This window comes from Pangasianodon hypophthalmus, chromosome 26 (genome assembly GCF_027358585.1).
Source record: "Pangasianodon hypophthalmus isolate fPanHyp1 chromosome 26, fPanHyp1.pri, whole genome shotgun sequence".
NCBI classification, from domain to species: domain Eukaryota; kingdom Metazoa; phylum Chordata; class Actinopteri; order Siluriformes; family Pangasiidae; genus Pangasianodon; species Pangasianodon hypophthalmus.
In genome coordinates, this window is record NC_069735.1 from 12,355,948 (window position 1) to 12,377,176 (window position 21,229).

The window sequence follows — 21,229 nt, forward strand, 5'->3', positions numbered from 1 at the left end:
TGTATAATCAGCTATGAAATACATCACGATATTCAGGAGATGAGGCTGACTCCACCTAGTAATCATGGTTCCTCAAGGGTTCTGGGGATGGTTAAGTGTTCAGGCTTTCTAAATAAGTTTAACTTTGGAACTTTTCTGAAAGACAGTCACTCTCATTGAAACTCTCACTCATTGAAACTTTAACAATTCATCCATAAGCACAAGGTGAAGAACCTCCAGCTAGATGCAAACTTTTGCTTTGCTAAGGGTGCAGCTTGGTAGTGTTTGTGCTCTCAAGCGTTACTCTTAGGTTCCTAAAAAAATTCCTAAAGAGGTTCTACTTGGTTTCTGAAAAAGAAACCCTTTCTTGTAGGGGTCTCCATAGATCCTTTAACGATTTCCCTTAGAAAAATAAACAATGCTTAAGGTTGCTGAATCAAACCTTTTACTAAGAGTGTAGGATGACAGTGTTCTTTAAATTGGTTAAAGGTTCTAGCTTCCTAATGAGGTTCTACTTAGGTTCCTGAAGAACCCTTAGCAGTTCTAATTAATTAAGTAGTGTTAGTTAGCTGTGTTTGTGCTTCTGAGGTCCACTCCGAGGCAAAAAACTGGTTTCTTCAAAAAACGGCTCTTAGCTTCCCAAAATACTTGGAACCCTCTCTGATAGGGAAACACTGCACTATAGAAATCTACATGGAATTTAAGGGTTCTCCATGACAGCAAAACTAAAGGGCACTTAAGGTCTCAAGATTTAGCCTTCTTTTCCCTAGAGGCGTATTCTGTCCTATTTGGAAGGCATTTTCTGTCCTATTTGGAAGGCATTTTCTGCGAAGGTTATACCGTATTTTGTTCCATGAAAGTTTAAAAACATGGCTGATGCAGCTGAAGTTTTTTTTTTTTTTTCTTATTTCATAACCCATCATATCATGAACAAAATCAGCACGTTTATGTGTGGGTGCACTGAGAATTATGAAATATAAATGTGCATAATACTCTATTACTGTACAGTTTAAACTTCTCTACAGGTTGTGTAATTGGAGAAACCAAACATTTTGGTTGACTGATTGCAAATGATAATACGAGCAGGAAGTGTTTGAGCATCTCTCCTTAATAATGCTTTTGTGTCTGAAACGCAGGTGGGTCAGATTTACGAACATAATAGAGAGCTAATCTGATTACCAAGCCGTCGCTAATCCATGATTTCATTAGTGTAGCTGCAGAAGCATGTAACAAGACCAAAATCCACTTAAGATGATAGGATCCATTGTCTCACCATCCAGACACCTCTAATTTTCTCCATGACTGCACTTCATTTTTACCGATCTGATCAGTTAGCTGTAAATGGCTTTGTTTGTCATTCAGTTTAGTTGTAGCAGTCTCAGTAAATGATATGGTGATGATATTCATAATCAATTAAGCTTTAAAGGTAAACAGATTTACAACAGGATGCTAAAATGTTTACTTTCCATTAAAGCGCTATGCTATACATCACTAAGACTGAAGAATAACTTGTTCCACTTAGGAGGTAGTTTGTATGTCAGTTATGAAAAGGATATGACACAGTATAATGGCCAGGAATAGAACATGTGAGTAACTAAATAACCCTCAAAGAGCTTTTGATCTGCACCTTCAGTAGCACCAGCAACAGCTTTCATCATGGCTTTAGTCCAGTAAGAACAGACACGATGTCATACTTTTCCACACGTCCCTCCGGATATATTTACGTAACGTATAAAAACGAGACAGTATGTTCTTCATATTTACCCTGTGGAACAGAACAAATCCCTTCACTCGCTTACGACTCTATTTTGCTTTGTTTGATTGAACTGTTTTGCAGTCATGTGATATGCACAGATGGCCACCATGTTCCCTTTAATTTGTCATCCTTATGTATCTACTGAATGTGTGTATGTGTCTTCCCTTCTTTCAAAGTGTGTAGTTAATGGGTTGAGGTTCTTAAGGGGTTCTACTTGGAACCCTCGCTATTCAGAAAACATTCTGTTGAAGCGATCTACGTAAGAATTCTTTATGATGCTACAGTTTTTGCTTACAGTGTAGTCTAAAGGTTACCAGCGTTTGTGCTGCTGGGGTTCACTGTTACAGAAAAGGTCCTCAAAAGGGTCCATTTTTTAGCTTCTTAAGCAAGTTGTACTTGGGACCTTTTCTGAAAGATAATCACTCTATTGGAGGGTTCTACGTAGAACCTTTAGGGGGTCCCTCAGATATATAACAGCTATTTTCATCCCACAATCTTACCAATATAAACAGAGCACGTGATGACATTTCTTGATGATCTGGAATGGTTGAGAACACGGACAGCACCAAACAGCCAAACACCAACACAAACCTGTTCGAGAGAAAACAAACAAACAAAAAAAAGTTTTGGTCAGGAAAAAAAAGACAAACATACACTATTGCATTGAATGATGGTAGTTTTATTTATTTATTTTTCTTTATTTATGGAGAAAATTGCCGTATAATGAAATGCATGACTAAATCAACCAATTAATGTAACAAAGAACAAGACAAACAGGCAAACTGATAAAGTTTCAGCAGTCAGAGAAAAGTGCAATTACGGCTTGAATAATGACCACATTTTCTGCAAGATGAATGAATCCGTCAGTGGAGCAGTAAAACAAACAAAAAGATTCCTTGGGGGATAAACTCGAATAATGGCTGTATTTAGGGATTTGCTGCTGAACCCAGCTTAGCCTTGCTGTCCTTTAACTGACTGAATTAGTTCACCATACCTCAGATTCCTGACATGATTAACATCATGCAAAATCCCTTAACAAACTCCCGGCCACAAATTGTCCTCTGGAAAGAGATGCACACATACTACGACCTTTCAAATGTTTCAACCTTCATTTTCCGTTACGCTAATCTGAAATCCGGCCGGGAGGAAACCGCTACAGGCCGTCTGAAATATGAGGTTAGAGATGTAAATTGCTGACCCTCGCATGAGGAAGGCGGACATCTGCGAGTGATCAACTGCAAAGGCCTACTTTAGGCCTACTTTAGGCATGAGGGCCTGAAGGCAAATATCCCCCAATCTTTCCCATTAAATCGTTCCCTTTATTCAAATAAAACTCTATACCATTGGTATTCTGTTTGATTCATAATAACCCCATCCCACCCAGACATATATATTTTTTCTCAGATGTGCCAACACTGCTAAAAAAAACCGTAGCACGTCAAGAGAGGAAAAAAAGAATTCTACCATAAAAATCTAGCGCAAGTCAGTGGTTTAGTCAAATGTGTGGCAAGCTGTAAGAAATAAGCAGCTTCTCTATTTTGTTACTGACCTAAGAGACCAGAGTCCCGCCCACTTGTTTTCTTTTGGCTCACAAGACCAAGGTTTGTAAATTCACAAATCAATGTTTATGAAGATGAAGTCAGGGTTGAAACAAAAGTAACTGGTACCAAAAGCAACTCCATTTCAGTGAATTGCATTTCCTGTTGCGAGACTTTGGCCTCGTTTGCAAAATGTTCATACAGTCAGATTTGATCTTAAACGTCTCTTCCACGTATTTGTTTTTACGTTAAAACTGACAAATTTGGATTTATAAAACCTTACATGAAAATGTTCTTAAAGATATGCAGATATGATAGATATACTATTAAAATGGCCATTTATACTGCTTGTGTCCCAACATATCTTGTTCACATGGTCATTGCCATTTATAAATCCTTCCTATCTAGGGCTATAAAGATGTGCATTAAAAATAACAAACAAAAAAATTTCTAAATGGGGATATAAAATTGTTGCTTCCCAAACGTTTTTCTACAAACAATTAATGTCATGGAAAAAATGACAATTTTTTCCTCATGCAACATCCCATCAAAAACATTGTTAGACAGAAAAACACCCAAAAGCGACTACGCTTTTACCTTTATTAAGAAATATACTAATTTAAAAACACCCATTAGATGAGTTCATTTACTCGGCTACTGCACAACAGCTACCAATCTGGGAGGATGAACGCTAAACGTGCTTCATTGGACACAACTGCAGCTAAGCAGTGCTTCTTATTCAAATGCTGTTCATGTATCGGCGTAGGAAGAGAGCACTAACTGTGCTATTTTGTATACATAAGCTAATAGACATCCGCAATTAGCTAGCATTGCTCTGACTGACCGGGGGGAGGGAAATGCCATCCTTCCCACCAACAGAGTAGGATAATTATGCTCTCACTGTGACATCTTTTGGATTTTAACCTGCAATCTCCCAACAACAGGGTGTTTACATGGAGCCTGTCAAACACTAGACCAGACGAAACAGACGAAATGCTGCACTTGGATCTGATCCATAATAAACCAAAATCCATATCTATCAGAAATAATGACAAAAACATAATTTTATTATACCATAATTTTAAATGTATACTTTGTCCATAACATATGCTTTGTTCTTTTATTTTATGCCAGACATATGAGACCCTTTTCGATATTGTTCTCTGTGTGTGTAAGCTAAGCCATCTGAGTTTTAGCTTCCGCTAACACTGTGACCTTCCACAGCTGTGTTGGCAGTGCAACGTCCTGTGTGATCCTGCTCTACAGCGAATGAGAACATGTTGTTTTTGACAGGCTTGTGAAAGCGGTGGGGGGATTTAAAAACAGATCGAAGGGTCATATTCAGGACTCCAGCAGCGCGTGTGAAAGTGGTGGACGCTCTAGGGGTGGCTCAACCCTTCACCGTGACCTTGACCTGGATATGCAGGCTTTGCTCACCTGCACAAACCATCTAAGTCCCAGTTATGCCTCAAGCATAACTGCTGGAATTCAGAGTGAGCAACAGTTCCCTTACTAAAGGCTATTGTAATGATAAAAACGGACCATCAGTATTAAAAGCTAGCTGTAGATATACAGGACATGTCGGTCGTCTACACACTCTTCAAGGAATCACAGCTAGAAGACATTACACCATTTCAAATTTTAAACAAGTCACATCACTTTGGAACGTCTCTACAATGTGGAGAATTTTAAAAGCCAACTGTGAAAGCTCAACTGACTGAAGGGTGAATATAAAGATGGATTTGTATGCACGTCCATATGACGCATGTCATATACACCGAGAAAAGCACCTGAAAGAGATGCAGCCTTTGTTCTCCTGCTTTTTTCTCAGTGACTATTTCATTGGAGTGCTTCAGGCTGCAAACAACTTTTTCAAAGGAAAAAAAAAGGAGACAGGGAAAAAAAAGAGAAAAGTAGAAAACATGTGTAGATCACTAGGTCGTGTGCCATCCATCAAGCTCGACTAATTACGCAGCCATGGCCCACGCTTTTGTTGTGCTCACGCATTAGTTTCTGTCCTGGTGACACCTGGTCATACGTGGAGTGCCATGACCTTTGATGCTGCGTGACAGGCTCTTAACCTTTCAAACACGGCCCACGGAAAATACATCACATGGCCTTGCTCAAACAGAGAATGAGCAGACACTGAAAGGGTGGCACTTTACATAATCAAAGGGTTTTCCTTTAAACTCTGTACCAAGGATGAGCAATTAGCATCCGTACACAATCTCTCTCCACTTCTGTCAATTGCATATGTTTGTAATTTTCCCTTAAGCCATTATACCATTTGGCTTCACTATAACAAAAGCCAGTGGCTGGGGTACTACTGACTGAAAGGTTATATGTTTAAATCGAAGGACTGCCAGATACCAGTTTGGCAAAGGTTCTTCTCTTAAATTGTCACCTGCAACATGCTTGGAAGCTGCTTTGGTTGAAGATATTCAAAAAATTAAAACACGAAACACCCAACAAATCAGCCACAAAGACCTAACAACCTGAATCAACCCAACTGCAGGAAGTGAACCAAACGTGTCGAGTATTTTGAGTTATAAACAGCATATTTTTGTAGATGCGAGTTGCTAAACTATAAAAAAAGTGAGCCAAAGGACAGAGCTGTAGAACTGTATATTTGGAGCAGCTAAAAAAAGGAGAAAATAAACGCTAGATGTAACACCCAAAATGTTTGTTATTTATATTGTTATTTATATAATTATCCAATCATTTATTTAGCATCAGGTCCAGGTTCTCCATGCTTGGGTGGTTTATGTGATTTCTATGCACACTCTTTTGACTTTTTTCCATCGCTATTTCTGACCAATAAATGAAATAGTTTTACGAGTATGTTTTCTGCCCTACACAACCATCAGCCACTTTCTTTGGTTTGTTTAATTATGAGTAGTACGAAACTAAACCTAACCAAATTGCAAACAAACCAAAAGTTTTGGACTAGAAAAAATGAAAAATGAACTTTAAAAAAAGCACCTTGAGTGAGGTTGTCTCAGTCTAGTCCAAGGGCTGTCTTAGTCTACTCTCAAGTGTTTGCACACTTAGCAAAGGTTTGTTTACCTATTTCCATCACCATAGTTCTGACTAATAAATGAGAACTTTTTTTTTTCGCTTTTTATTCCATTAATTATACGCAGTATAAAACCAAAAATTGAACAAACCAAAAGTACCCGTTTTTCAGCAAACTGACTAACAGGTGTGAAAACCTTGTGCACGGATAGACCTATTAATAGCATAGCTGTACACCTCTCCGTATATAGGGGCACATATCTAGATTGTATACAGGGAATACTTCCATTGGCTGTGTGTCATCACCTCAAATGCAGCTAAGTACAGAGGCAGACAGGGTAATAGAGTACAGACAAACTGCTGCTATTTTCTCTAATACACTGGAGCCTGCCAATCTCTCTAGCCATGCCAATGCATTAGAGACATCAGGGAGAGAAGCTGTGCTCAAATTCAACACTTTATTACCACATCAGTACAACTACGGGAAATCTGCTGGAGTGTACATCAAAAAAATGACACAGACTCAATAACTTGTGCAGTTTCTATGTTGTTTCCTGACTAGTAAGTACATTGCCAGTCCCCAACTCCAGCTACATGTGACCTGTCCGTGGTGCTGAACCTAAAATAAAAAAAAAAACCCTCATGCATGAATTCTTTTTAAAAAGTGGACTGTGCCTGCAATGGTGGTCTATGTACTATACTGTGGGTTATATTAATAATATAATAGTAACACGTCACTATCCTGAGGTTTTTTTTGTTGTTGTGGCAGCGTCCCTGATTCAGGTCAGGGGCATGATACTTGAGAAGAATGTGCCTTGCACTACCCGACACTTTATTTTGGCTCAAAGATGACTACTGTGTGGGAATTGATAGCAGGACAACATTGCTTTTTGGCATTTTTATTCAGGGCAGTTTACTACACATCATCATCCACAGGAATGGTAATAAACTCCTACCAAATGCATATCCAACTTGGAAAGCAAAGTGAGATATGGCTCTAATTTTAAGGCAATAACAAGACAAAAAAGCTTTCCGAAAAGACAGAGAACCAATGACAGAATAAGGATAAAAACTAGACCAAAGCAGGAACTAAAATCATTGGAGCCATGACCAAGATAAAGCATTACAAAAGATGAATGAATGAATATGGCAAGTCAATAAGTCAATGTTGATGAGTTTCTGTGTGAAAAGATTGATAAAGAAAGACTAAGCATTAAAATAAGTGATACTACTGTCTGCAAATCACATACTTGTGTTTATTATTGCTACAAACCAATTGGCTTAATTTCCACACAACCACTTCAGCAAACAGAACCAAGACCATTAGCTCTGCAACTGATCCATTAAAGAGGGTATCAGTGGACCATGCACCATCTGCACCCAATCCCTGACAACAAGCCTGATAACAAGTCCACTGGGGCAGTATTAAGAAAACACAACCAAACCAACTGGTCCCCATTAACTTTTGTTCATAGTCTGCATCATTAGCATTATTGAGTAAAGTCCTCCTTTAGGACTGGCGTGGCCTTCCGAAATCAATTGTGAGAAGAATGTGGTCCTTCAGTTCATCAAACTGTGCTGGAATAAACTTTCTCAAACTGTCAGAATATCCAAGCAGAGTTGCAGCCATATTATTGGTACATTCTTCAGTTCAGCAAGCTGCTGTATGCTGTGCTGCTGTTCTTCACTCACTTGCAGAATTCTACCAAAGCAGAGTACCATTGGAGTGGTACTCTGCTTTGAGTACCACTCCAGAGTAAACTGGATAAATTTTTATATGGGAAGGTATTAAACCTTCTTAGGGCTTCTTCAGGTAATGGTTCTATCAATGTAAAAGGATTCCACTTGCAATCTTTTGTGAAAAGGAAACCTTCTCATTGGTCTTACTAATAAGATCTGTAAGTACTGATTTTAAAACAATGTGAACCTATAAATTAGTAAGTGTAAAAAGTAAAGTCATTGCAATTCCATTGCTTACTGTATTTCTCAGAACACAGAACTCCCTTGTTAATTGTATTCATTATCATCGACCTCATGGCAATAGAATGAGTAAACGTGGTAATAGAAACAGTCTTGCACCATTCCTGTTATTATTATTATTGAGTGTTGTGTCTTATCACGTGATATTGATATGTTCATCCATGCTACGTTGGATCAACATCAATTCTGGTTATCTATGGTAATTTGGGCAAATTACACATGCTTTATATCATCTTATCTGGTCAGTAAAACCTCGAATCTCGATTATTGTCTAAAACTACCATTTGAACTACCAATTTCAGTGAATCTGACCTTTTTTCATTAATTTGATTCAGCATTTAGAGCATACATCAAGCAGGCTACAATGTCTTTGCCCTACTCCTACAGTAAGCCAGGTTCACAATGTCATACTATTGCTTTGACTTTATAACAGTTAACTACCAATCATGCCATAGCAGTAACTGACCACACATACAGTTCCTAATCTAATCTGGTGGTTATACGTGTTGCATAAGCACACTTTAACAGTCTATGAGTCAAGAAGGGAAAAAAAATGTGCAAATGACACACCAAAAATATATATAAAAAAAATCTTTTTTATTCTTGCACTGTTCTGTTTATATATATTTTGGTAGCAAAATTCTTTCAACATTATAAGACATATCTAGTTTACTTGACTTATTACTACTAGACATGGAAAAGACAAATATTACTATTCCTTTATTCCTTCAAAATACACAAACAAGGAGCACTGTACAGAGTAATGTCCAGGAAGTAAACAAGTACAGGGTTAAAAAAGAAAGAAAGAAAGCAAGAAAAAGAAAAGGACATCACTGACAGTAAAGCTGAGTGTGTGTGGGCAGGCTGCCAGAAACATCACCACTACTAACTTTTCATTCTGCCCTAGGCACTCTGAAGCAAAGAAGCATCTCTACACCCACTCTACTGTGAGGAGAGAGACGGCTCATGCTATAAGATCTGTTCTATGCTTTCTTATGATTGAACTAAATTCATAAAAGATGAACAAGTTAGCTTAATATGTCAATCTCACTTGATTCCACAGCCACTAGGTCATGTAAACAAGAAAAGGTATAACATGCTATAACATGGTCATTCCTAAATTCATAAACAAAAAAAGTAGTGAATGGTTAGCATTCATAGCTTTTCTCAGGTCATTCATATCAACCTGAACCCTTTTGCTTGTTAGAATCTTCATATATTTTGCATGAGGGAAGCTTGTTTTAATTAGCATGAAGCACTTATCATTTTTCATACAATAAGCATATTAGCATTTCTCTTCTGCTAATCACTGAAATAAAAGCAATTAACCAATGCATTCAGATGCTGAATGATGAAAGCAGTGAATGAACATCAAGTAAGAATGAAACCCACATAGGAACATCAGTCCTTGCTAATTGTGCAGTTTTACAGGTTTGTGCTAATCCTTCATGCTGCATAGGAGGAAAACATGCTAGCAATCTTAATAAGGACTGAAAAGGCATAGCTTTACTCAATGATTCAGTCAAACATTTTCATAAACATGTTCATTTAATGCTTGAATTCAGTTTGCTAGCCAAATTACCAGAAATTATCGTCAACCATATCACCTAGCATTAGTGAAACACACATTCACACACTAGCAGCAGTGCCATTGGCTAGTGTGGTTGAAAATGATCTGTGTTTTTGTGTCACTCCGTGTAATGGAGGCTCGAACCAATTACACAGTCACAGTCCATTTAATACCATATTAACCAAAGATCCACTCACTCCCAAGCATGTGAGTGCGTGTGTGTGTGCATATGTGTGCGTGTGTGTGCGTGGTGTTACTGTCGTAACATAGTGTACAGGTGTGTCTTGCTGAATCCAGTGTTTCATCACAACGGAATGTTGCGAGATGACAGTAATATGGTGCATTTCTCCTAGTGCTCTACTTGGCAACAACTCAAACAACAAGTTCAGAACATACCAGGAAAGAACGAAGCCTGGTACATACACTGAGAAATAGCTGAATATCTGACTAGACCTCAAAAAAGAGAGAAATCCCACCCTTCCTCGACAAAAGCAACTACCCTGAACCTTTCATAGACAGCGCCTGGTCAATTCTGCTTTGGCATTTCATTTGAATGGCATGCTGCAACAACCCCTCCTTGTTTTGAGTGTGTGAAAACAGCCTCTGAGGCATGTTTACACGTTTCCCCAAATTTCGTTCTTGCTTTTTGGCTTCTGCATTTGTGCAAGTCAACCAGCGCTCCTCACGCCCTCCCTCTCACTTCCCCGGTCCAATTCCCTTACGTGACAAACCATAATTAAAGAAAAGCAGATGGACGGCCTGCGTCACCCTCCTAATGATATTTCTCGGTGGCTCAGAAGGAGAGAGAGACAGAAAGAGAGAGGAAAAAAACAGCTGGAGGTCTGCTGGCTTCCAGAAGGAAAACTAAAATAGTCTCAAGTAAGTAAGCATGCGAGACTCTTATGATATTCTGAGAAATGCAAGCAGCAGAGGTGAGAAAGTGGAAGAAAATATTGCTATTGAAGGACTTCAAATATGCAAAGGACGTATTTTGCGAATAAATGGACACTATGAAAATAGTGATTTCACAAAATCACCATATCAATTTTAATATCTAAATCAGCCATTTGATGTCCAAAACATTCCTACAGATGAGTGTCAATAGCTTGTTGCTTCTGTTAAAACTCAGAGGCCTTAAAAAGTAAATCCAAATTAGATTACTACGATTACTACCCTTTCTGCTTATTTGAAAAATGCACTTGTGCTGCATGAGTGCAGTGTGTGTGACGAGTGTAGAGAGACGGGTGAGACAGACGGACAGAACACTGTTAAGGTCAACATTACAAAAATACATGTGGCAGTCTAGGAAAACCTGCCAGTAATACAAGTTCACACTTTAAGAAAATATAAATATATATTTTAACAACTCAGTGTGTGTGCTTTGTATAAGCTACTTCCTAACCCTGCTTTGGCTTTCTGACATGGTGGTAAACGCAGTCAGTCTGCCTAAAGATGTCTAAACCCTTGCTAGCTGAGTGTGCGTTTCTCACGATTCGATCACGTTTTCAGAAATCACATCACCACACTGCAAAAAAATTACATCCTAGCAAGTGAAATTATCTTGAATATAGTAAAATTGATCTAGTATTTCCTATTATAAGATTACAATAACCCAAATATAAGATTATTTAAAGACATTTCTACTAATTTCAAGCTTTAAATTTTCTTATTCTATTGGCAGATAATTTTGCTTCTTTCTAGAAATAAATGAGCAAAATTATCTAAAACCAGGTGTAGTAATCTTATAATAGGAAATACTAGATCAATTTTACTATATTCAAGATATTTTCACTTGCTGTCATTTTTTGCAGTGCACTTACTGTGTACAGATGAAAGTTTCAAAATGCTTAAATGACTTAATAAAGACATTAAAAACAAGCAATGTACTCAACAGAGCACTACTTCTAAACATTGCAGACCAAACTGTCACTCAAATGGAGCAGTCTTTTGCCAATACATGGTAGTCTGGGAAAACCCAGGCTTATTTCTGCCAGCCAAAAATTAGGTTTTTCTGCCTATAACATAACATACTTTCACAACTATTTTTACTGTTTTAGTGTACTTTTTAATATTGGCTAGGCTATCTTCCAGCAAAGATCACCTCATGTAAGGTGTTAGTTTAACAAATATGGTGTTAAAACTGCTCAAATTTGTTTAAAATATTGAATGTCACTGTTGTTGATCAAATTGCTGCAGCAAAATGGATAAAAGCCTAAATAATGCAGATTGTAATCAAATACTAGAAGACAAAATGTCCACAATAAAATCTTTTCTCCCTTTTCACGTTTGGTGATCACCTGATTTTAAAATGCTAGAACATGACTTGTGGTTGAAACAAGACAAAACATTTCAGGAAGTATTCCAGACTATATATTAGTAGAAAATGTCAAAAGATTTCATCATGTGAAAGGATTCCCCAGGCCGCCATGTAATTGTCTAAGAAATTCCCTTTTTCCTGAGGTACTAAGCTAGGGACAGTTTAGATGGTTAATTATAACCAACATCCCACCAGCAACCTCACCTACACTTCTGGCAGTCATGTGAACTTGGTAAGGAAACTCTCTCTTACAAGAGTGTGTTGGATGAATGAGGAAAGATGGCAGGGTCACAGAGTGGCAATGGCACAGTTAACTCCATCATGATCAGGTGCTTTGTGGCCTCAGATGTTATGATCATGTCTGGTCGGAGGGATGTTGGAGCGATATGCTGTGGGAACCTCAGCTGTTTTCCCAGGTCCACTTGCAGCTGCCAATCGGGGGCTGTGTGAAGGAGGCCTGTTATTGCCTGTGGCCTTGCCGTAGGTCTCTCTCCGGCCTTAACAAAGGGGATTGTCCTCAGAGTACGATGGTGTCTGCTGATGTTAATGGCTGAGGCTATACTCTCCGCAATTGCTTTAATTGCTTTTCATGGCGCCACCGATAGCGACCATCAGCCAGGGCTTTTGGGCGGCTGCTGAGGAGGTGTTCTAGTGAGCCTCTTCCGGAGCAGAGGGGGCAGGAGGGTGTCTCGCTCTTCCCCCAGATGTGAAGGTTTGCTGGGCTTGGGAGGGCGTCATAGACTGCCTGCACCAGGAACCGGACACAATGGAAGTCTGCCTGCATGATGTTTGACCAGGTAACTTTGCGCTGCAATGCGCTCTCCCACCTTGTCCACGCTCCCTGCTGCCGGAGTCCAACTGCCCTGCCCACTCTCTCTTCCTCCAGGCCTGCTCGGACCTCTTCTTGGAGTAGCTGGTGTCTCTCCTTGCCCCGGGCCTTGCTGACCTGGATCTTTGGGACGTAGGCCAAGCCTGCTCTTCCTGTTGCCAGGGTCCCCACCAGGGCCTTCTGCCTTAGGCGTGACTCTGCCACCTCCACTGCCTTCTCTGCCTTCCACTTCCTTCCTGTCCTCACTTCAATCCCGGCTGATGACACCTTGTGGTCCCTGGAATCCCTGTACTGTAGAGCTTCTCTTGTGCGTGCCACCTTGAACTCTTCAGTGAGCCCGCTGAAGGGCAGCTGCAGGATATTACTCTTCCCATACAGAGCAGCGCTGGTGAGAAGAAAGCCACTGATCTTCCTTTCGAGGGATTCCACTGTTGTCAATGGGACTGCATAGACAAGGAGGGGCCAAAGAACTCGGAGCAGGATGGAGTGCTGGTAGATCCAGGCTTTAAATCTACCAGGCAAGCCTGACTTGTCCACCTTGGTCAGCCAAACCTCCAAGCTCTACACTGAACTTCTGGATGGCAGTGGTGTCTTTCAGGGTGGAATCGAAGAATTTTCCCAGGCTCTTGACAGGTTGTTCAGTGATGGATGGGATTGCTATTCCTAAGATGGAAAAACAGAATTTGTCAATCACCTTCCCCCTCTTCAAAACCATGGATCTTGACTTAGAGGCCTTGAAACTCATCCTTGCCCATGTGATGAGACTCTCCAGACCTTGCAAGATCCACCTGCACCCTGGGACTGATGTTGTTGTAATGGTGAGGTCATCCATAAACGCTCTTATTGGGGGCTGTCGGACGCCAGACTTCGACAGGGGCCCTCTGCATTCCACCTCGGCAGCCTTGACCACCATGTTCATTGCGAGGGCGAAAAGGATCACAGAGATGGTACAGCCTGTTATTATGCCTTTCCCCAGGTGATGCCAGTCTCATGTTACTGACCCGGAAGTGACCCTGAGTCTGAAATTGTTGTAATAATCCAGGATCAGGTCCTTGATCTTACCGGGAACATGGTGGCGATGTAACGCAAGCTCAACCAGTTTGTGAGGGATGGACCCATAGGCGTTGGTCAAGTCCAGCCACAACACTACGAGGTCACCTCTGCTCTCTGATGAGCTGCGTAACTACTCCTGTATGCTCTAGGCAGCTGGGGGCTCCAGGGATTCCACCCTTCTGCACTGAAGGGTCAATGTAGTTGTTCCTGAGGAGGAACTCGGTCAGCCTTCGGGAGACGACGCTAAAAAACACCTTCCCTTCCACACTTAATAGTGAGATCATCCAAAACTGGTTGATGTTCTTCGAGTCCTCCTCCTTGGGGATCCAGACTCCCTCTGCGCATCTCCACTGGTCAGCCACTCTCCCTCTTCGCCAAATCACCTTTAAGATCTTCCACAGGTGCCTTAGAAGCTCTGGACAGCACTTGTAGACGAGGTAAGGTACTCCACTGGGGCCTCGTGAAGAAGCTGATCGAGCTGCCTTGATGACCTCTTCTACCTCCTTCAGACTTGGCTCCGCCAGCTTGAACTCCACTGTTGGTGGGCCAGGGTTGGTGAGGGCTTTGTTGGAACCCAGGTCTTGTTCCCTCATGGGATCGCTCATGCTGTTTTCAAGAAAGCGATTTACTACCTCTACTGAGCACTCAAGCCGGCCACTGCGCTTGTCCCCAAGCAGCTGTTTAGCAAGGCGGAAGGGATTGGCAATAAAGGCAGCACGCTTCCTGGCTCTCTCTCTTCCCCGCCTCCTATGCCACTCTGCTCTACGGAGAGTTAACAACTTCTTCCGCAGGATGTTACGCAGGTCTGCTAATGGTTGCTTCTCCTCCTCAGGAGCTCTTTTGAACTGTTTCTTGAGGGTTTGAAGCTCCTGGCGCAGGTGGCGTATCTTACTGGCTCTGCGGTTCATGGTGTAGGATTGGGAGGTCTTGAAGTTTCGTAGTCAGTTCGTTTGCGGGGGTCATTAACCTTGGGTCTGTCCGATAGGAGATCTCATTCTCCCCCCCTCTCGGGATCTCCTGGGGGTATTTCTCTTTAGGGCTTTCCGTAGCTTCTTGGGGTTCATCCTCACGAAAGATACAGACTGGGGTGCTAACCCAGTATGCCCCCTCAACTGTCTCTCCAGTAGTCACCAAACTGTCCTTGGTTGTCACCCAGTCTCTTCCTAGGAGTCACTGGCCAAGCCAGAAACTAACTCTTTAAGAAACATCTCCTGGATGCACTGGGACACATCATCAGTGTTGTTCCCTGGGGTCATAGGGTGTTTCGGGTCTATTATTCTAGATTGCTACAAAATATCTTGAATGTAGACAAATGTATCTAGTATTACCTAAAAAAATATATGGCAGATATTTTTACTCATTTTAAGCAACTATTCCTAGAAGGAAGCAAAACAATCTGCCAATAGAAGAAGAAAATGTAAAGCTTAAAATGCATATAAATGTCTAGAAATAGGTTTAATAATCTTATATTTGGTTTATTGTAATCTTATAATTGGACGTACTAGATAAATTTGACTATATTCAAGATATATTCACTTGCCAAGATGATATATTATTCAATGTATTATTCAATGAAATACTCTCTGTCCTGTGTGTAATTATCTTAAAATACCTCTGAACTACACACATGATTCTTTTTTTCACTACTTCTATACTTCTCTATGGCTGTGAAACGTCCAACATAAGAAGACGACGTAATATCCAGGTTATGCTAGCGAACTAACTCAGACACGACCATACTGGGTGTTATGGTATATTTCTGACCATTTTGGCTACTGTTAAATCACTGGGAATAACACTAAAAAATGAGACTCAGATACTGATATCTCACTCATGTTTGTCTGTGTCAGTGAACTTAGATAATTTAGTTAGCTAGCCAGTCATTTCAGGCTATTTTTGATAACGGGAAGACATTTCATATAGCATATTCATAGATATCTATAGATCAATGAGGGTAAATATCCAAAAAAGCCATTTTAGTAGATTCTCATTTAGTCTCATTAAACCATATTATGCTATTTATTTGGATTAATTTTGGTGTATGATATTGCTAATATTAATTGTTTACTTCCATTCATATTTTAGCTTTCACAAGTTCTTCATGCCAAACACTAGCAGCTAATTAGACTATTGTGCTGTATTAATTACACTAATTATACTATTACAACATACTGTCCTAGCTAACTGGCTATACAGGTTTTCCCTGGCTGTACAGGTTTGTGGTGCCTGCCATATTTTTTGTTACCCCATTTGTTCCTAATTGTAGTCATTGCTAATTCCCACCCACTAGCAAGTTCTACCCTGTAACCATGGAGGGCAAAGGCTATCACATACTTCCTCCGAGGCACATGAACTCACCCAATGCATTTTTTTAACTGCTGCTCATTCTATGTCACATTGCAGTTTAAAAACGGGAAGAAAAAGTAATATAGTAATGCTGATTTTTTTCTCTTGGACTTGCAGCAACAGAGTCAAACTCGATCTTTTGATGATAAGCTTGTTGTGCCACTCTGGAGCTTATATTAACTTTCTTTTTGCTATAAAAAGTGTTTTCAGAGATTATAAAGAAGCATAATAAAATAAGTTATGATAAATGTTAATAGTCTAATGGTTGTAGAATTACTTTATTCTGTATAAGCAAAAAGGCAGCTTAATCAGAGTATAATAAGTGTGGCAGTCTGGGAAACCTGTTGGATGTCACAGTGGCTGAAACTCAGTTGACAAACTTTTGACTACCATTGAGTTCTTACTTCATATATTTTCATGCTGTATCATTAAGGCAATCCTATTACTCTTATTAATTTTTTGACAAACATGGTAGACCAAACTGTCACTCAAATGGAGTAGTATTTTGGTAATATATGGTAGTCTGGTAAAACCCATCGGAAGACTTAATTCTGCCAACCAAAAATCAGGTTTTTCTGCCTATAACATAACATCCTTTCACAACTATTTTTACTGTTTTAGTGTACTTTTTAATATTGGCTAGGCTATCTTCCAGCAAAGATCATATCAGGTAAGGAGTCAGTTTAACAAATCAGGTGTTAAAGTTGCTTAAATTTGTTTAAAATAGTGAATGTCACTGTTGTTGCTCAAATTGTTAGATAGTTATGTGCTGCAGCAAAATGGATAAAAGCCTAATTAATTCAGATTGTAATCAAATACTAGAAGGCAAAATGTCCACAATAAAATCTTTTCTCCCTTTTCAAGTTTGGTGATCACCTGATTTTAAAATGCTAGAACATGACTTGTGGTTGAAACAGATGCAAAAGACAAAACATTCTCATTTCAGGAAGTGTTCCGGACTATATATAGTAGATAATGTCAAAAGACTTCATCATGTGAAAGGATTCCCCAGGCCACCATATAATTGTCTAAGAAATTCCCTTTTTCCTGAGGTACAACTGAAGCTAGGGACAGTTTAGATGGTTAATTATAACCAACATCCCACCAGCAACCTCACCTACACTTCTGGCAGTCATATGAACTTAAAAAACTCGTTACAAGAGTGTGTGAGTCACTACAATTACAATAATGTCTATGAGGGAGGATCACATGTCATTACAAGAGCATATAAACATGAAAGAAGGGCCAGTGTGATTAGGAGAGTGTGTGATGGTGTCTGGAGACCTCATCATGCCTGACCTTGTCTCATTAATACTACTTTGTGGAGCGTTAAGCCCGAGCGAGGGCGATCGATTCGAGGCGGTTCTAAAGGACGGAGATAAACAAGCCTGATGGATGAGGATGATGTTAAGTGTGACGCCAAACTTTCTCGCTGCATCACTCTGACCTGACCACCTGAGTGGTCTATACTTCAGCACATTATGACATTTGCTAATTTCATAAGCAATCGACTTTAAAGGTCATGGTGAACGAACATAAAGAATACAGCAGTTATGGTTCCATGCTAATGACAGGTTGGGAATTCAATTTCCTGGAATGCCAGAAAGCCACTTTTGTGCCCTTGAGCAAGAATATTAACACCCGCCTTTACTCAGTGCCTGGATTAGATAGTTAGCTGGTTGTTTGCATTTCTACGAATGCCACCGATGTTGCCAGCCAGTCAAGTTCCCACACAATGCATTAACACCAGACTCCACCGTAATAAAATGTAATTATTTGCACTTTAAGTCTTGAAGGAATCTCGATTATGCGTCACCTCTACCTGCTTGCCTTTAAATGGAATGACAGCAGTGCTAGCAACAGCGCAATATCAGTATCCAGGCAACTGTGACGCAGCTGATGGGAATTTCAGCGACGGGAGTGTGTTATAAAGGTGCACAAAATGAGGGCATGGGTGGAGAAAACATAACAAATAAGCCCTCTGGTTCAGCACAGGGTGTCAAGACAGTGCGTCATTAGAACCTTTGGAGAAGGAAAAGGTCACAGTGATGCAAAAACAGTACCTGAGCACTAAGAGGACTTTTGGATTCTGTCAGTCTTCTGAGATGCTGCATTTGTAAAACGTTACCTTGCTTTTACATGTACTGTGAGTTTAACCCATAGCACATACAGCTTCATACACATGTGCTACCAATATAGTACTCACAGGCAGTCAGACAATTCCAGGAATTCCATTTTTAATCTAATACATACAAAGCCAGGTATTTTTCAATAATTTAGTGTTAAGTTTTAATATATACTTTCAAATTATTTTTTTCCCCAATCCATCCTTTTTTTATTGAGTCATTTATATATAAAGTGCTACAGTGCTATTCCATGCACTCCAGTAAATAAACAAAGGTAAAATATGAAAAAAAATGAAATACATGATACACACAGTGGTACACCTTTTCATGTGATTATTTATTTTTTACTTATAAAATTTTTAAAAAATTATTAAATACAAGACTGTCGTTATTTTTGCTACACCTTTTCATGTGATTATTTATTTTATTTTTTACTTACTTCGTCCAGGCATAAATGGAGCTGTGTTATGGTGATTTATATTTGTGAATTATAAGGCCATCTATTTTAATCAGACACTAAATAACAGACATGCTTTGATGGGTGTGGGTGGTATTCATTTCATCTAAGCCTGAAATTTAAACCATGGCTTTTTCCATCAACAGAAATCAAACAGAGATGCTTAATAGCAGCCTAGTTTCTTTTTCCATTCTTTTCTCAGCCTGCTGTGAAAATGTTTCCTTACCTAAGATATAGAAACAGCTAATGGACCATTAATCCATTAATCACTGGGCAGTGTATCTGTTTAAATCTGGTAGATCAAAAAGGATGGACCTAGATTCTTTCAAAATGGCTGCCTCAGCCTCAATTAATCAGAGACATCATTTGAGAAATCAAATCTCAAATTAAAAACACTCTCTCGACAGATACGATAGGATCTTTGGGGCAATGCCAAATTTAACAGCATTTACCCAGTCTCTGAAAACAAGATTATTTGATTATCTTCTAAATTTCTGTTCCTAAAATGAAGGTATGTATGTGGGTTGGGGTATCTCTCTCTCTCTCTTTCTCACTATCTGGCTCAGACACACTATGATTTTGATTCAACCAACACACCCTGGGGATAAATTTAACATCCTGGTGAAAGCTTTCATCAGCACAGCTGTCCTTCTGAATGAGAGAAATAAAAAGATAGAGAAAGAGAAAAGATAATCACAGCTTAAGCTGACAATGCACAAACACAGGCCAAGGACGTGGCTCATGGCTTCCAAAGTCTTCACTTCTTACTCATTTGGTTATTTACCATAAAATGTGCATATATGGTCTGGAGTATTGGACTTTGGTCATAAGTGCTTCTTAAAGCCTATTAGTCAATTCTTGTGAACTATTTTGTTGGATTCCAGAACCTAGAACTTTTTACTACACATTTTAACTATTTTACACAGAATTTACTTTGCATAAAAAGCTCAAAGCAGTACATTACACACTAAAGTTTTCATCATGTTTTGACAGATATAACTAATTTCAGTGGTGCGTGAAGAGCCTTGTGTGAGACAAATGATGTTTTCAGACAGAGCGGGAGCATTTATCAAGCTTTAGAGAATATGTTTCCTGTGATTTTGTGAAAACAAAATTGATTTTTTTTCCTGATAATTTTATATCATGATATACTGTAATATTTTCAATATTTTGGATGATAATGGAATACAGCACTGTTCCATTCTTGAAGCAGACAGAGTTGATTAATTTTCTATAACAGCAGCTCTGACAGTAGTCCCGACTGCAAGGTTTGTATTAATGCACTCGCTCTAATATGTTATCATTTCTATAGTAACAACTCAGACACAGGGAACTGTATTGCAATCGCTCTAAAACTAATAATAAACCGATTAAAATGTGGTGTTATTTAACAAATAAAATGCATAATTATTGATATGATGAAGCTTTCTGTAAGAAGATGTTTATTTAACACGTATGGAAGGAGTCTCCAGTGTCAGCGATTGGTAATATTCAGTAAGTTTTCCACCACGGAGAAGTCTTCAGGCTCTTTCCAGTTTTCCAACTTGACAAGCTGTGTGTTTTTTTTTTTTTGCCTTGTTAACTTCAAGAAAGAGAAAAAACAGAGGCTAGTGAGGAAATAACTGTAATAGCTGCAATAACGGAAACAGAAACGTAATAACAGGAACTAACTTGTTTTGTGGATGTTTCCAAACATGTAATTGTAACTACAAATGGATATAAAGTACGATGTGTCATTCATTAATAAATTAAAAATTGTAAAAAAAAAAAAAGAAAAAAGCATCATGTACAAAACAGGTAAAAAAACATACGAAGATGTCACACAGCAAATTTGAATTTTTTTTTTTATACAACAAGCCAAAACCGAATGAACAGTAAACAGTCATGAGGTGCTGGGCCACAAACCAGTAGAGTTCAGCAGAGCGAAAAAATATCTGTTCCTCATTTCCTATTTAAAGATTACTATACATCCCTCAAAACTGATTATTGCCCACCCAGCTCTGAGTCGTCATTTATTTAGTCATGTGGATTTGAGAGACTCACAGTGGCTCTGCTTTAAGTATCAGCCGGATTAATGTGTTGATGCGTGTATCTGTTGAGTTAAACATTTCTTGCATCATGCCACATGAGTCACTTAAAAGTTTTCATTTCAAACTTATAAAACTTTTGCAGATATGTATCAGTGTATTAAATTGAAAAGCTGAGACATATTGAATACATGTGAAATGTCATTGCTACACTTTAGCCAGTACCTTTCAGCCTC

At 39.2% G+C, this 21,229-nt stretch overlaps 1 protein-coding gene across 3 annotated transcripts in view; it reads right to left on the reverse strand.

Moving 5' to 3' along the window:
* kcnq5b (potassium voltage-gated channel, KQT-like subfamily, member 5b) overlaps positions 1–21,229 on the reverse strand; it is a 104,314-nt gene that overhangs the window by 27,194 nt on the left and 55,891 nt on the right. For all 3 annotated transcript variants that reach the window (XM_034299971.2, XM_053229769.1, XM_026931984.3), the window contains exon 2: positions 2,236–2,326. In XM_034299971.2, the coding sequence (XP_034155862.1) occupies positions 2,236–2,326 (91 nt within the window). The remainder of the gene's footprint in view (positions 1–2,235; positions 2,327–21,229) is intronic.